General features: G+C 42.8%; 1 protein-coding gene across 1 annotated transcript in view; it reads left to right on the top strand.

Annotated features, from left to right (window-relative positions):
- The first annotated feature begins 362 nt into the window (after positions 1-362).
- Positions 363-18,055, top strand: part of cnot10 (CCR4-NOT transcription complex, subunit 10) — a 38,934-nt gene continuing 21,241 nt past the window's right edge. Inside the window, exons 1-7 of the mRNA XM_078397629.1 lie at positions 363-448; positions 1,123-1,220; positions 3,885-4,046; positions 6,353-6,503; positions 9,151-9,293; positions 12,536-12,610; positions 13,672-13,755. Of these exons, the coding sequence (XP_078253755.1) occupies positions 367-448; positions 1,123-1,220; positions 3,885-4,046; positions 6,353-6,503; positions 9,151-9,293; positions 12,536-12,610; positions 13,672-13,755 (795 nt within the window). The 5' untranslated portion in view covers positions 363-366. The remainder of the gene's footprint in view (positions 449-1,122; positions 1,221-3,884; positions 4,047-6,352; positions 6,504-9,150; positions 9,294-12,535; positions 12,611-13,671; positions 13,756-18,055) is intronic.

Here is an 18,055-nt window from a genome sequence, read left to right as displayed (position 1 = left end):
TATGAAACCTGAGCACCCAGAGGCGAACAAACTCCACGCAGGCTGGGGCGTGGCCTACACGACGGGGGCGGGGCCTGTGCCGGGGCGGGGCCTGTAAGGGGCGGGGCCTGTGCCGGGGTGGGGCCTATGTCGGGGCGTGGCCTTTGCCGGGGGCGGGGCCTGTCAGTGGCGGGGGCGGACCCTGTGCCGGGGCGGGCCGATGTCGGGACGGGGCCTATGTCGGGGGCGGGGCCTATGTCGGGGCGTGGCCTTTGCAGAGGCGGGGCCTATGTAGGGGCGGGGCCTGTACCGGAGGCGGGGCCTGTGGAATTCTATTTTTATCTCTCAGTCGACGCGCTGCGGCTGTTAGGAAGTGACGTTATTGCAATGCGCCTGCTAGGTGATTGGCGGCGAGTTGACCGGCCGTTGGAGGTGGCGATGGCGGAACCGGTGGCGCCCGGGAGCGGCGGTGAGGGAGCGGGTTGGAGCAGAGTCGGGGGATCGGGGCCAGTGGAGCGGGGACATGAGGCTTGGGATTGGAAGCGGGGGCTGGGGGGTAAGGAGCGGCCTAGAGGTAGTGGAGCAGAGCGGGGCCGGGGGAGGGGACAGTCACACACGCCGTCCACTTTCCCGGCATCATAAGCCCCGGTCGGACCCGTACCCCCGCCCTCACCCTGGTCCCTGGTGCCCCCCTCGCCTCCTCCCTGTTGGGACAGCTTTCCCCTGGGTCCCGGCTCTTCCCTGGTTTGGAAGTTATCCACCGATCTTGACCCAGCAGCAAGTTACTTTGGGTCCGTTATCGAGTTTATGTTGAAGCTGGACATAAGGATGCTCTACACCTGCTCAGTGATCCTTGTGTCGACTGTTGGTTGTCCTTTGTGATGCCCTAATCGTTGTCGTCTCCCAACATTATGCCCCTTGATCTTCCCCAGAAGCCATCAGACAAATATTTTCCAAATTCCCTGTTAATTTCCCGTGCATATTGTATGTTGACACTGAAAGGAAATGCTGCAGAGCACTTTAATTTTTCAAAGTTTGGTATTTGTACAGTATTTTTTCAAGAAAATCATAAAAAACTTTATCTGCAGAAGTCAAGCACAGTGTCACTCGATTATCTCTGTTGAATAATTGTTTCTATTGTAGATCAGGGGGCTGATGTGAAAATAGAAAACAATTCTCTGTCACCAGGAGTTGCTGACCATGAAAAGGAACTTGCGAGCAATGCTTATCAAGCTTACGCAGTGAGTGTTGCATTGTGACAGGCACGGAGAAGTGAGAACTGATATACAATCATACCTGTAACATTTTATGCAATTTTCACTTCCATGTGCAATTTATTCTCATTCATTAACGTTTGTGATTAACCAGCTAAAAACAGATGATGCTGAACATACTCAGCAAGTGAGACAACACCTGTGGAAAGACAAATGGAGTTGATGTTTCAGTTCAGTGAACCTTCTTTGGGGCTTGACGTGCTGTCTTACTCCAGCATTTTCAGTTTTCTTGCATGTGCATTTTAATTTTGGTTTCATTATTGTTGTTGCCTCCACTGTTATTGTCTGGTTCTGGTTGATTACTGCTCAAAAACCTCATAAGTGGTTATCTCGCGCAGGTCGGAGTGAGTAGAGTAGTGATTAAATTTTGAAGTGGACCTTTTTCACTAAGTGAGGAGATCTAGTTACTCAACGTCCTATACATTTAAACACACTTAAACGTCCTGTACATATTGTCTACGTCCTATACACTTAAATACCAGTTGTCATAAAAGACCTCCAATCAAATGTATCATGAGGGTTAGGGTTGTTTAAATATGTCATGAAGACAAATAACATGACACAATTGCACTCTTTTTGAAACAGAAAATCCTACGTTATTTACCAAGTGCTCTGCTATTCCAAGACATTCATTGAAATATATAGCATGGAAACAGGCCCTTCGACTCAATCCATGTTGACCGAGTGCCCGTCTGAGCTGGTCTCTTTCACTTGCATTTGGTCCATAATCTCGTTAAATCTTTCCTAAGCAGATTCCTGTCTAAATGTCTTTTAAACATTGTAATCATACCACTTCTGGCAACTTGTTTCATACACCCCATCATCCAGATGCAAAACCCTAAGATTTCCTTTAAATCTTTCCTCTGACACCTTAAACCTATGACCTCTAGTTTTTAGACTTCCCTGCCTGGGGAAAGAAAACTGACCATCCAACTTATCTACCCTCATAATTTTATAAATCTCTATAAGGTCACCCCTCAACCCCCTCTGCTCCTTGGAACCTATGTAGTCTCTCCTTAAAAATCAAACACTCTGGTTCCGTCAAAGTCCTTGTGAATCTTTTCTACACTGTCTCTAGCTTGGCGCTTATTTTAATAGCTTAATCCTTCCTCTAGCATGACAACTAGAATTCTACTTGTGGATGTTAGCTCGCATTTCCAGCATTTGGTTTTTTTCTCTCTCCCAGTGTCACATTTTATGTGATCTCCAGTTTGCACCTCCACAGTGTACCTTTTGCTATTCGCTGCCATCCACTTTCAAGTAGCCACTGTCATCTCTTATCATTCAAACTTTCCTGGTCTCCATCACATACTTTATGTTCACTCTGCCTCCCTCTGCAACTCAGCTTGTTTTATTTTCTGTTCTGATGAAAGTTCATCAATATGAAATGTACCTCTTCCTCCCACCACTGATACTGTTGGATCCACTGAGAACTTGACATTCTATAGTTCTGCCTTAGAGCAGCAGATCCTCTACAGTAAGTGGTGATTGAGTTGAATCCTTATCCTCCTTCCAGATGGGACATTAGTACAAGCCCCTCAGATTTCTGATTTATTTGCCTGTTGTCCATTTTTAATATGCTTTGAGTATGAAACTCCTCAAAATCGTTGTAAGAATCAAGAGCAACTTATTGACTCCCCAGTTTACATCCCAGCGGTATGAACTTCGGATAGTCCATACTTTCCCCCTTTATCCCCTCCCCCTTCCCAGTTCTTCCACTAATCTTCCTATCTCCGACTACATCCTATCTTTGTCCTGCCTCCTCCCCTGACATCAGTCTGAAGAAGGGTCTCAACACGAAACGTCACCCATTCCTTCTTTCCAGAGATGCAGCCTGACCCGCTGAGTTACTCCAGCATTTTGTGCCTACCTTATTGACTCCATCCCTAGTCCAGGGAATTTGATTGAATTATTACAATGTAATGTAATGGCCATGCTAACTGGGGCAGATATATAAAAGTGGAGCTTTCTTGTGCTTGTCACAGTGAAGCGCAGAGACACTGCACAATTACTAGGTCTATTGTGTTGACGGTATATTTATATCTCTAAATCAAATCAAAGTGTGGGTTTCACAGTTTGGAGCATGACAGATCAGTAAGAGAGAAGCACACTGACACAGCTAACAGAGCAGCTACAGTGACTTGAATTTAATCCTAATCTCTGGATCTGTCAGTGTGGATCTTGAACGTTCTCTAGATTTCCTCCACATATCCCAAAGACATGCAAGTTGCTAAATTAATTGTACACTGTTGCTACTTGTCTCTAGCTAAGTGGTAGAATATGGGAGAGGGGGTTGGTGGGAATGTAGGTTGGATAAATGGATTGGGGAGGATTAGTGAAAAAAATGCATGCTTGATAGTCAGTGTAGATTCAGTAAGCCAAAGGCCCTGTATCGTGCAGTATCTAGGACAATTCTGTGTTGCAGGAATAAATTCTGCCTTGCAGACTATGTCTTGGTTCTATTTTTGAGCCTGTTTGACATCTCTAAGCTTTGCTTGCCTACTCTTACTATTATTCTCTGACTGCTTTTTGTTGAGTCCCAGCACCGTATAATATTGATATGAAGTTCTAAAGGATAAATTGCTGTAAATCGTGGTTGCCTTTGTGTTTTTATGCATTGTTTTACTTCAGGCAGGGCAGTTTGACACGTGCCTCCAGTATCTGGCTCATCTGCAAGAACTGAACAAGGATGATTACAAAATATCTCTGAATAAAGCAGTGGTGGAGTTCTATAAAAACGGGCAGACTTTGACAGACACCTTGAGGCAGACACTCAACTTGTTGAAAAATCAGGTAAGTACCCAACGCAGCATTATCTGTGACTTTTCCCACACTCTGCGATATTAAGGAAGTGAGGCAGTTCCTTTCTCCTGGAATAGAAGTTAATTTAGGTTCCTGTTTCAGCATTCATTGAGAATGTATCTGATGCGTGATCTAACCCGATCTTTTAATCTAACACTTTTTTCTTTTGCTTAATAAATAATTAATCTGTTATAAACTTAATTGATCTAGTACTGAGTGTTATTTGCAGAGAAAAGTTCTGTACTTCTACCACACTTGGTGAGTAGAAGAGTTGCTGAAAGGCCCACTCATCTTGCGCTCTCCAACCAGACTTGGTCTACACTACCCCTTAATATCTGGAAAACTTTGTTCAAATTAAAGGGAATACAGCCAGCCCTTGTTTGTGAAAACTCTCCTGGTAATTTGAACCTTAGAGCTTAAGGCATCATTTTGAAGTCTACACTACACTCCCTCCATGACCAATATTTATTTTCTGTGTCACATGCTGTTGTGCTCCGGTTGCAATTTGACCAGGTGGTGTGGTGTTGTGGACTGTACCCTCATGTGCTCCATTTCTCAAGATAAAAAATTCCACTGATTGGTTTAGTTTTATTTTCTGTCTGTACATACCAGTTCAATGTGCAGGTGGATTCTTGAGTCTGAATGAACATCCACCTTTTTCTAGTTTTTTCCATGGTTTAAGTAGATGCTTTGGGATTACAATAAGATGATATTAATTTGCCCAATTGCTGAATTACACATCCTTGTTAAATGATGTTTTCACTAACACTACTCGCAGTGCTCCCATTTTTGTCATTGACAGATGGGTATTTTCCCATCTAAGTGGTTTTTAAATGCAATGATTATTTGTGGGCTCAAATCCTCTTGGTGCCCACACGTTACATCCTGCCAATCCAAATATGCAGCCATTATGAATGAATAAAAGTATGAATTAATGAAATTTCTGCCACCAACCCAGATTCCTAAAAAAATCAATAATGTAAATTCCATGAGCTTCAATTTTAGCCTGAAGTTTGTGCAAATTTATCAAATGCCTTCTGAATGACCCAAAAAACAACACATGTAGACATTCTCATGTATCTTACAGTACCTAGCCATAATGCAGCTATGCTGACTCACTAACTATCTGAGATTTGAGGTCTCTTTATTTTCACAACAATAGCCATTAACCGCTGCTTTCTAACTCCTCTCGGTTCACTTAAATATTTGAGGCACAGCACAGGCTTTCAACCCACGGGAGCCTGAATCATGTGAATGCTGAAAGATTGTAGGTAGGCCATCTGCAATGCAACTGGCATCTTTAAAACCTGGTCTTGGCCATTCTCTCTGCATCATTTATTGGCTTCATTGCTGTTAAGCGTAGTGTTTCGTTGTCATATGTACCACAACAAAACAATGAAATTCTCACTTGCTGCAGCTTAACAGATCTGTAAATGCAATAACATACAGATAAATCTATTGTAATCATAATGTAATGATTTAATAACACATGCTAGGTAATCGTAATAGTGCAAAGCCAAGTCTCTAGTCCAAACAATGATGCAGTCCAGAGAATATCATAGTTACTGAGGTCAATGTTGTGTAGTGTTCAAGACCCTGACAGTTGCGAGAAAGAAACCCTTCTGAAATCTGGTGGTCATAGTTTCAGGCTTTTGTACCTTCATCCTGATGATAGTAGCAAAACAAAAGCATGGCCAGGTGGTGTGGGTCTATGATATTCATTGCCTTGTTGAGGCAGCACCACTTGCAGATCCCTTCGGTGGTGGGGATGTCAGTACCTGTGATGCACCAGGCAGTGTCTACCACTCTGTAGTCTCCTTCATCCCAGGGTATTTGAATTGCCGAACCAGGCCTTGAAACAACCTGTCAGTCTGCTCTCTACCTTACATACATCTGTAGAAGTTTGATGTATTAATCTTCTAATATCCAAATCTCAATCTTCTAATATCATTTTGCTTGTGTTAATTTTGACGAGTCTCGTCCCTGATTCAGTGTTAGTTTCCTTCGGGAATCGAGCATACTATTCTTTTCCTCCATTGTGAACATTGTTGAAATGTTGTTGCAATCGTTGTGGATAGGGACAGGCTGTGAACATGTTAATTGAGAGCAAGTTGGCCAGCTGGAGAAGGGCAGGTTGAGGGTGGAGTGGTGGGGGTGGAGTGGTGGGGGAGGGAGGAGTGCCAGGTGGGATTGGAGAAGAGGATTCTTAGTACATCAGTAGCATAGTTCTCAGGAACAAATTCATCTGAGGAGAATAGATACTTGATTAGTCACTGTAAACTGTTGGATTGTTTTAGGTCCATTCCACAGTGGAAGAAATGGATGGACTGGACGATGTTGAGAACAGTATGCTTTACTACAACCAAGCAATCATTCTTTACCACCTGCGACAATATACTGAAGCAATATCCATTGGGGAGAAACTTTACCAATTCATTGAGCCCTTTGGTAAGTGGAGGTCCTTTCACTCTCTTGAAAAATGCTTAGTTGTTAGTAGAATGATCACTTGTGTTGCTCTAGTCATCATAACCCTGTGGCTGGTTAAAGCAAAGCCAAATTATGTTTTAAAATCTGAATTTTTTTTTTTTTTAAACTGCTTAGATTTGAGGTTCTGTACAAGCCACTGCCACTATTTCAATATCCAAAAAATGTCCCACCATCCCCCTAATGATTTTTCTTGCAGATAATTTTAGCATGTTACTTAAACAATGGAGAGGTACCACCGCCATTCTTTCTGCCAAATCTGCTGATAGGCTAGGTAAACGAAGAGCAGTGTTCTTTCCCTGGTTTATATCCCCAGTGTGGAAGCTCTAATAATTGACTAGTTCCAGTAGTTGGACTATGTTGTTTGCATGGAAAGGACAGAATTCTGGGACAGGCACACTACTGTCAGCTCCACCATGATGCAGGGTGGGCAGAGCTTCCTTGAAAGAATATAATGTTCCCATTGACTCATGGGGATCCACTGGCTCATGACCATTCAAATAGGATAAAGAGCATTTGGCATAGCTCCACTGCCTTCAAGGGCACATAGAAATCAGTGAGGATGACAGAAGGATTGTGTCTCCTCCAAACTATCTACCCACCCTGGCCCATAAACCACTGCTTACTCCACCTTATCAGATTCTGCCACCTAAGAAGCTACAGTATTAGTAGAATCAGGTCATTTTGGACCTTGAGTAAATGTTGAAGAAATCAGTAGGTTGGAATAGTGAGAGAATTATCAGACCACCACTCATGGAACTGCTTCCTATATATTTACCATGCTTTGCTTAATTCACTAATTGTGACTTTGTGATATCTTTTAGAATCTTGAGTAGGATTTGTCCTGGATTCTCTTCGTGTTTTGGGGGAACAGTTCCAGCTTCTTGGGGACTTCATCTCGCTACTTGGGCGAATGGCTCTTTATGTGGCCTTCTCCAAACTAACAAGTGACCACATTCAGACACAATGCTACATGGGTTCTTCACATGATCTTCATCTTCATACATCTGATCTTCACATATCCTCTATTATTCTGCTTCTATTTTCTATTACTCGATAAGATTCTACTTGCTATCTTTATTGCTTCAGACTGCTCTTATGGTCTCTAACCTTCATAACTCTCCTACCCATGCTGTTGTAACTGTGCCATTACAGCATTTAGCTTGCATTACCCCTTTGTTATTGTTTCTCAATCACATGGTTTGGATTATTCCTCATTAAGTCTTCCGACTATGGTTTTCCCTAGATGCAGTACTCAATCAGCTCTTATCAAAGCCTCTATTGATCTTTTGTGATTGTGACAAAGGTCATCTTTACCTCTATCTGCAGATTTTGATGTGGTTGACAACCACATTGACCTGCAGTGCTACCATCCGAGCCTGGTTCCAATTTCTATACAGTTGTAGCTGGAGAATCTGCTCTAATTAGTTCTCTTGCTGAGCCCAAACTGCTACCTCTTAGCCCCACAGGAATTCCTCCACAGTCCCTCTCCCCCACTTCCCTTGGCAAGGTTATCTGAAAACCTAGCTCCAGTTGAGATGGGTGATATGCTTTACCACTCTCTTGACCAACCATCCCTTAAATTGTCTGAATCCCTGTCTGATGTCAGTACCAAATAAGGAGACATTACTTGCAGAACTGTAGTCAAGTTATTGCTGCTACAGGCAGGCATTCATTGCTTCCCAACAATCCTTCCAATCAGTGATTCCAGTGTGTTTGCAGTCACTTCAGTGGTGTTTTGCGTGCATTCCAAGACAGGTTCAAAAAAGAGGGCATGGATAGATGAAGGAATTATATCCTCAAATTTAATGTTAAAAATTCCTTTTTATTTCTTGGAGAACAATGAGGGAATTTGTATACGCGAATGTTGTAAGCACGAGGGCCTGAGCTTTAGGGAGAGGCTGGGCAGACTAATACTTTATTCCTTGGAGTACAGGAGGATGACCGGTGATCCTGTAGAGGTGTATAAGATCATTAGGGGAATAGTTAGGGATAAATGCACACTTTTACCAAGAGTTGGGGATCAGGAAGCAGGAGACATAGTTTTATGGTGAGAGGGGAAAGATTTAATAGGACCTGAGGGTCAACCTTTTCCACACAAAGGGTGGTAAGTATATGGAACGAGCTGCCAGAGAAAGTAGTTGAGGCAAGTACTATAAACAACATTTAAAAGACATTTGGACAGGTAAATCGATTGGAAAGATTTTGTGGGGTATGGGGCAAACACAGGTGGATGGGACTAGTGTAGTCCTTCTTGGTCGACATGGGAAAGTTGGACCAAAGGGCTGTGAATGAGGAGTGAGATGGGATGTGCCATGGTGTTTTAGTATTCAGGAGCTGTAACTGGAAATTATTGAACTAGGTTGATTGGAAGTAATATTGTTACCTTTGGAGGTGAACCCAGAGCCCAATAAATCTTCATATCTGCCCCTGTAAAATCTGGATTGAGCATAGAGAATCTGATGAGTGCCTGTCTATTTGAAATTGCAATATATCATTGTTTTAGATCAATGGTAGTTTGTCAGAATTCTCTCTTTGGGCTTGGGCTGCTTAGACTTCTGCTCACTAAAATCTGACTTTGTTTTTGTTTTTGTCCCTAATCTTAAAACAGAAGAGAAATTTGCCCAGGCGCTGTGTTTCTTGCTCGTTGACCTTTACTTATTGACCTATCAGCCTGAGAAAGCATTGCTGCTGCTTGCAGTCCTGGAGAAAATGATCTCGCAAGGAAACAACAAAAATGGCAAGTCCAGTGAGGTCAGTATATCTGAGCCGATTGGAATTTGTCTGAGGCTCCCTGAAGAGAGGTGAACAGTGAGATTTAACAAGCTGCACATGTTGAAATAGAGTTGTTGACATAAAACATATGAAGCAGGAGTCAGAAAGCTAGCTCGTCATTGCTTCTACATTCACTATGCTGACAGATAATTTTCTATCTCGTCCAGTTCCTCAGCTGACCCCTTAGTGTCTGGAAAAACTACTGATTGCACTGTTAAGTGTACTCAGTTGGCAAGTGTTCAATGGCCTATGTCCCAAGGATTTCCAAACGGCCTAAGCCCTCTGAGTGAAGAAATTACTCCACCTTTCAGACCTAAATGACCAATGCCTTGTTTGGCAGGTTGACTCCTGATGAGTGCGCAATCTAGATCGGTGCCGTGAAGAGTCAAATTGGATGTGCAATTAAGTTGAGTTACTCAATGCAGCAACTGCACAGACCAAACCGTGATTCATTAGCATGCCTTGAGTGTTGGTGCAATGGCTAAATGCTGGAGTTATGAAACAATGTCGTGAAATAATTTTGGCACCAGGGTAAAGATTTCTGAGCTACTTTCTACTTTAATCTCACTATCACTTTATGATCTCCAATCTTTAAATGTATTTTACTGCTTTCAGAGCTTTCAATTTAGGTTTTTAAGAGTTGTTTGAATCTCCAGGCTAAATTTGTTTTAAATAGTCATCCATGAGATGTGCGCAAGAATTAGGTTATTAAGCTTTTATTGGCCATCTTTCAGTTGCCCCTGAGAAAGGTGCTGAATCATTACCTTTTTATCAGAACATAAGAATTAAAAATAGGAGTAGGACACCTGGCTGCTTGTACCTCCTCTGCAACTTGGTAAAATCATAGCCAATCTTATAACAATGTAGCTTTCCTGAGGCTCAGTGCCTCATCTATCACTTCACATAAGGTCCAAAAACTTATCTCTGCCTTGACTATATGCTGCAGTTGACTCTCCGTAGGTCTGGAGTAAAGTAATTTCTCCTCGTCTCAGTCTGAAGGATTGACTTCTTATTTTGGGATGGTTGTCCCCTGATCAAGGTGTTTCCCTGAGACCAGTCATCTTTCCTGCATCTGCTCTTTCAAGCTCCATTAAGAATTTTGTTTGTGAGATTACACACGCACTTTGCACATTAACCTCACGTATTATACACCTTGCATGGAAATTCTCTTTTTGATTTGATTATCACTCTGTCCATCATCTCATCTTTAAATGTTTGCATTGTAAAAAACCGTACAGCACGCTATGTGAATATTCTCCATAAATAAAAGCTAATTTGCCGAATCTCAGCATGCCTTACTTGGTTCAATGGCTGATAGAGGGCTGCTAGGAAGGTGAAACATTTATCTTAAGAGTCTGAGTCTGCATACTATGGAACTCTACTTCACAAAGCGGATACGAGGAATTACTTTCCAATCTTTAAGTTTGAGGAGACCTTTTTGCACCACAAGCAGAGTGCAAGACTGGAGCTCTGTAAGATGAGAATTTTGCCTGAACGGTCTGTGACCCATAGTGCTGTGGCCATAGCGCTATGTTTAAAGCTCATAGCGCTGTGGCTGGTAGTGCTATATTTAGAACCCACAGCGCTGCAGCCGACAGCGCTCTGTTTAAACCTTTGTGCGCCAAACCGGCAGCGCTGTGTGTATTACCTTAACGCGCCAAGTCTGTAGCGCTGTATGTATTGATTTGCGTGCCAAGTCTGTAGCCCTGTGTATTACTTTACGCGCCAGTCTGCGGCTGATAGTGCTTTGTTCTCGGAGGGGGGGGGGGGGCTGGCTGGGACGCAGTCCCCTGCCATTGGTCATAGTTTGAATTTGGGAGCAGCGCTCTTGGCCAGGACTTACCGGCGGTTATTTCAACAACTGATTGCTTACCTGTATAAAGGCAGGCGCCAGTAAGCCAGAATTTAGTTCAAGTACAAGAGGGGTTCACCGACGGGCTGAGTCGCGGTCAGCGCCGTGGACGGAGGCAGAGAGAGGGAGAGAGATGCGCTGCTGTAAACCCGCGAATACCAAGACAACTCTCTCTTGCCAATAAAACGGATTTATAACTAAACAGACATGTGGGCCTTTTTCTGTTCTATTAGTCAGATCCTTGAACCTGTTCCCTTGTAACAAGCTCATATGGCTAAATCTGTTGTTTGAGTGGCAAGGTTTATTCTGTTCCGCAAGCCGTCCACCAACTTGTCCTCTACCATAGTAAAAGTTCAACTGCTCATTCCCAACTTGTTGCATGCTTATCATTCTCTGTGCTTGCTGGATCCTGACCTAGTCTCTCCATCCATGCAGCATTTCCTTTGTTCCAATCTCTTATGCAATCCTGAATGTATTTACTCTGCCATTGGTGCATGTTCCTTCAGCTGTCCAGCCTTTTAATTTGCTTTGATCAAGCTTTTAATCATTTCTGCGTGACCCAGTGACATTTTTGTTTGCTATCATTGTGTTGTGCCGTGTGATCCGCAAAGCTGCCTGGTGAAGATCTTGGGTACGTGCACCTTTGTGTGGTCCTGGCTTATTCTGGCCATGTCTGCTCGACTGATTAAAAGCCGTGAACACAGGTTTCTGCAGTTCTATCTCATCGCGTCCTTATCATCGCTTTTCTGTTAAGGTATAAAAATAGCTTTAAAACCAAAAGACCTGCAGCCGACACTCAGAAATCCAGCAAGATTTTGTCAGATTAATGTTCAGAGTGAATCTACCTTAAGAGATTTTCTTTGTATCTTCTGTGGTTAACATGGTAGAGACATACACCATGAAACAAGCTCTTCGGCCCAATAATCCATACCAACCAAGTTGCCTTCCTGAGCTAGTCCCATTGGTCTGCCTTGCATCCATATTTCTCCAAGCCGTCCGTCCTGTCTATGATCTGTCCAACTTGTCTTTATAATGAATCTGAGATATTGTGTATATTTTCAAAATTGTTTCACCAGCCTTATTAAATGTGGCCCTGATTGGGGGACACTGGTGGATTAAACGTTAGAAAACAACAATCAGCCAAGGGGATAAATCTAAAATAAAATCAGAATGCTAGAAATTCTCAGTTCTGGAGTCCTTGGTTCTTGAAATGTTAACTGTCGTTCACTCTTGTTTGACCTGTTAAGTATTTCCAGCATTCTTGTTTTGATTTGTATTTAAATCGTACCTGCAAACTGTGTTCATTGCGATATGCAGCAATGTAAAATTCTTTAAGGTCACTTCTCACTGTTGTGTAATTTGAACAAAGGCGAACAAAGAGGCCACCAATCAGAAGATTGATGCTGGAATTATGGTGGAAGCGGCAAAGTCTAAAATTCATCAGGTAAGTAAATAATTTGCCCTTCAAGCAGATTTAGTGCATGCTAGGGGAGGATTTTCAAAGTGCTCAAAATTGAAATGTATTTCGATCGAATAAATAAGGCAAAACTATTTCCTTTGGGGTTGAAGGCCGCTGGTCCAAAATGAAGGATGTAGGAATTAAACGACTTAATTATTTTATTCAGTGGGCTATGGCCTTGAATGCTCTGTTTGATATATTGGAGAAAACAGCTTCATCAATAAGCCACAAGGGGGAATTGATCAAAGCTTGAAGAGGAAATAAAACCAGACCCTCAGTGTGGTTGAAATGGGATTCAAGCTCATTCAAGTTAATTTGGGTATGATGGGTATGATGGGCTGAATGGCCTCCTTTAATGTAAGATAGGGCGGCACGGTAGCGCAGCGGTAGAGTTGCTGCTTTACAGCGAATGCAGCGCCGGAGTCTCAGGTTCGATCCTGACTACGGGTGCTGCACTGTAAGGAGTTTGTACGTTCTCCCCGTGACCTGCGTGGGTTTTCTCCGAGATCTTCGGTTTCCTCCCACACTCCAAAGACGTACAGGTATGTAGGTTAATTGGCTGGGTAAATGTAAAAATTGTCCCTAGTGGGTGTAGGAAAGTGTTAATGTACGGGGATCGCTGGGCGGCACGGACTTGGTGGGCCGAAAAGGCCTGTTTCCGGCTGTATATATATGATATGATATGATATGATAGGATGATTAGTCTTGTGTTCATCATCGGGCAAGAATTACAAAGTAACCCTGGTTATTGGTTAGAAATTGGACTCTGAAAATGGAATTTGTCACATTGATAGAAAAGTTGGTGCAAATGAGATGTGTGTGCTTGCCAGACCTGGGTGTCATGCTTGTAATTTTCACTCTTTCCCCAATCAGAAGTAAAATATGATTGTAAATTAATAGAGGAGAAGCAAGCGGTTGATTCCATGCAATCTTTGGGTGTAAACACCCCTCAAGATGGTCTGAAACAGAACAAATAATTAACATTTACATTCATCTGATGGGGTATGTGCTTTTTCTTTCTATGTCTGATATTTTTCTTTTTGCAGTGTAAAGTGAGGTCTTATGTACAGATGAAATCTTTAAAAGCCTGCAAACGAGAAATCAAATCTGTTATGAATACAGCTGGAAATGTAAGTAAATCAAGCCTAACTAGTTCTGCTCTGGTAGTCTTCATTAAATCTTAGGAATTTTAGTCTGTGCGCTCTCTCTCCTTCACCCACCACTTTCACCATCTGACCAGGGCTGGATTAAGCATATGTTATAATGGGGCCTTAAATTAAAAAAATACTCATAAATATTAAAACATGAATTATTCACTTTTTCAATTTCAAATGTCAAAAATAACAAAACTGCAATTTAAAAGTCACATTTTCTAGATTTAGCATGAGCAAATTTGTTGATGATATTGGAAATGTCTATTTCACGCAGAAGTTCATGTTCAATGCTCATTAGAGTGAGATTGGTCAATCTGTTTTGACCCATGGTGCTCCTTAGTTCATTTTTAATCCTTTTCACTTATGAAAATGAGCGTTCTCCACTGCAGTTGATAACCATGAGTGACAAATGGATGCGCAGGGCATTTTCTACATTTGGAAAACAAGACTCCAAAGAATTGTCAGTTATCAAACAGTACAGCAGTAACTCTACAAGGTCTTGTTCAGCGCCAATATGAGAAGCAAAATCAGCTTTCAACAGTTCAGTAAACTGCACAATTCTTCACCAAGACTTTCTTCCAGATCTTCCTGATATGATTTGATAAGATTTGATGATTTCTTTACAATGTCTTCAGGTGTAAACGACTGTAACTGATGAAGGAATCCAAATACACCATTTACCTTTTGATAAGCTTTCTGGCGTTTTGACAGGGCAGAAAGCAAGCTATCAATAATGGCAAGACATTTTTGGCTTTTAAACTTCTGAGAAGGCATTTGAGATTCAACAAGTGGATCAAGAGTACTGGAACCACTGAAATCATCATACGCGGGATTTTGCTTGTGTTCTCATCGAGATTGTTGTTGATAATCTTCACACAATCAGATCCTTGCCTTTTTGCTCAGTGTCTGAAAATGTGGACCGCATAGCTTGAATATATCCATGCAAAGATTCATAGAGTGCACACGCTGTGTTCAAGTCTTGGCCAGAAGATTGCAAAGAAGCACTGGTCATTTGAAAACGCTGTCATACTTGATCCCACAATATAACCATTATTCCTGTTTCCAACTTCATCATGTTGAAAATAGTCCACGAGCATATTGTCGACACTCTGACTTCTGATCATTGTTATTTGAAATGTCATCTAAGACTTGTTTTATTGCAGAAAAGCTGTGTAAAAGTGCTTTTGTTGCATCTGCACGAGCTGGTATTTGACATTCTTTTCACAATGGGCGAATGAGCCCCACTATCAGATAATACAGCAGAAAGGAGATCCCACCAATAAGTAGAAGCAGAAAAAAATGTGTAAAGGCTTTCTACAAAGTCAAAGAAAATTAATGTTTCTTGACAACATTCAGCAGCACATTTTCCAACCAAATTTAGTGAATGTGCAAAACATGGAATGTAATCCGCAAACTCATTCAGTTCTTTAATTCGTGCTAGTAAGCCACTATACTTGCCACTCATGTTGCTGGCATTGTTATAACTTTGACCAAGGCAGTCATTTATATCGGTCATTTTCCTTTAAAAAGTCAAGTAAACTTTGAGCGAGCTGTTCAGCACTATGACCTTCCATATCCAAAAACTTCACATATCTTTCAACTGGTCCAGACGGCAAAACATAGCGCACAGTCAAAGTCAGCTGGTCCACATTAGATATATCTGGATTAGAATCCAATGAAATAGAATAATGCTTGTATTTCTTCACTTCACCGATAATGTGATTCAGTATGCTGGATCCAATCAGATTGATTAATTCCTCACATGTTGTTTTAGATAGGTATGATTTATGTCCCTTTCCTTTGTTTGCATGAGTATTTATTTATATGCTCTGCCAGAAAAGGGTCAAACTTAGCCAGTATTTCTAACAACCACAAATAATTTCCATTATGAGGAGAGCGAACTCTTTTTCTACTAAAAACTTTACAACTTCAATTATTTGCTCTAAAAGTGTGCGCCAATACTTTTGTTCAGTCTCCATTTGTTTCACAAGTTGGGAATCGACACGTTCACCTTAGTTTTTGCGCATCGACAGTGAAATTAAACCGTATCTATGTGAGGAACTTTCTTCATGTCGACATAATAGATTGCTTGCATTTTTGCAGTCATTAAACCCCTCTTTACTAAACTTTGATGAACATCCTGAAGTCATAACCTTGCATGGGAAACAGAATGGGCTTCCTTTGCTTTCCGAATAGCATAACCAATTTCTTGCATGTTGCTTGTTTGTAGGTTTATGAACATATGTGAAATTAGACTTCTGACAGTGCCAAGGATTCTTTTCATTGTCATACAATCGCATGGACGAAGAGAACTCACTATTAGCACATTGACATTCATCACTTCCCTTGGCTATCCAATATTCATGATCACAAACATCTAGATTGTTTGGCCATTCACCAATATCATTGGAGTACTTGGTCTTTTCGCTTGTTCTTTCGCTTTCAATGGTTGCTGCCCAATGGTCCGTGCAGCCCCGCCAACGCATTCAAACCGCGGCAGTTGGGGAGCGGCAAGCGCAACACAGCGCCCCTCAGTGGGATGCTGATTTCAAGCATTTAACTTGCAAGCATTTAGTGCGGGGCCTGTAGCAAATGCTACTTTTGCTACTATGTTAATCCGGCACTGCATCTGACATAAATCTGAGTATGGTAGATGGGGAGTGATGGCAATCTTAAAACGTTACAGCATACGGAGGCACTCTGCTCGGTGACTGTGCCAGCTCTTTGAAGGAGATTTCCAATCGGCCCCACCCTGCACTGCCCATAAAAGTAGTCAGTTTCCATTTTGAACAGGTGTTATGGAATTTGTTTTGCTCTCTCAGGTAGTGTTCCAGACCATAACAATCAGTACCTTCAAAACTGTCCGTTCCCCTCTACGTTCTGTTAGTCTTTTCTGGTTGTCTGTCAGAGCCACTTGTCTGTCAGAGCAAACGGTTTCATTTGAGTTCAACTTGCTGTACTCCTGCAAAATGTGAATATACAGCACATTGAACATGCATCTTTCAATTCATCTATTCCTCTAAAATTGTTAAAACCTAAAATCTTTCTTGAGCAGTCTTTCAGAGTAACAAGTTTATTTTATATTAGTTCACATTAATTGTCAATTTTTGTGTAGTTTCAGAACATAAGAATATAAGTGGAAGCAGGTTTAGGACGGTCATCTCCTCTTGCCTGCTTCACCATTCAGTGTTCATGGCCTCCATGCCACTCTCCTTCATTAACCCATATCGACTTGGATGAAGGGATTAAAAGTACCATTAGCAAATTTGCAGGTGATACAAAGCTGGGTGGTAGTGTGAACTGTGAGGAAGATGCTATGAGGTTGCAGGATGACTTGGACAGGTTGTGTGAGTAGGCGGATGCATGGCAGATGCAGTTTAATGTGGATAGGTGTGAGGTTATCCACTTTGGTGGTAAGAATAGGAAGGCAGATTATTATCTGAATGGTGTCAAGTTAGGAAAAGGGGACGTACAACGAGATCTGGGTGTCCTAGTGCATCAGTCACTGAAAGGAAGCATGCAGGTACAGCAGGCAGTGAAGAAAGCCAAAGGAATGTTGGCCTTCATAACAAGAGGAGTTGAGTATAACAGTATAACAGAGCTTTATTTGTCGTTCGGTACCGAAGTACCGAACGAAACTACATAGCAGTCATAGAAAGAAAAAAAAGAACACAAGACACATAACCCCAACACAAACGTCCATCACAGTGACTCCAAACACCCCCTCACTGTGATGGAGGCAACAAAACTTCCACTCTCTTCCCCACGCCCACGGACAGACAGCTCGTCCCCGACCGACCCGCACAGTCCCCGCACCGGGCGCTGAAACGTCTCGCAGCCGAACCGGGCGATGAAAGGCCCGCGACCAAGCCTTGCGCAGCTAAGTCCCGTGGTCGAGCCGCACCGGGCGACGTAAAGTCCCGTGGTCGAGCCGCACCAGCGGTGAAAAGTCCCGCAGCCGAGCCGCACCGGGCGATGCTAAGTCCCGCAGCCGAGCCGCACCAGCGATGTAAAGCCCCGCAGCCGAGTTGCACCGGGCGGTGTTAAGCCCCGCAGCCGAGCTGCACCAGGCGGTGTTAAGCCCCGCAGCCGAGCTGCACCGGGCACTGTTAAGTCCAGCGGCCAAGCCGCACCGGGGGATGTAAAGTCCAGCGGCCAAGCCGCACCGGGGGATGTAAAGTCCAGCGGCCAAGCTGCACCGGGGGATGTTAGGCCCCGCAGCCGAGCCGCACCCCGCGCCGTGAGGAAGAGAAAAGTCCCCCCCCCACCCACCCAC

The sequence above is a fragment of the Rhinoraja longicauda genome, chromosome 4, assembly GCF_053455715.1.
Source record: "Rhinoraja longicauda isolate Sanriku21f chromosome 4, sRhiLon1.1, whole genome shotgun sequence".
Taxonomy (NCBI): Eukaryota; Metazoa; Chordata; class Chondrichthyes; order Rajiformes; family Arhynchobatidae; genus Rhinoraja; species Rhinoraja longicauda.
The sequence above is the reverse complement of the archived record's forward strand: the minus strand, read 5'-3'. Positions and strand labels throughout refer to the sequence as shown.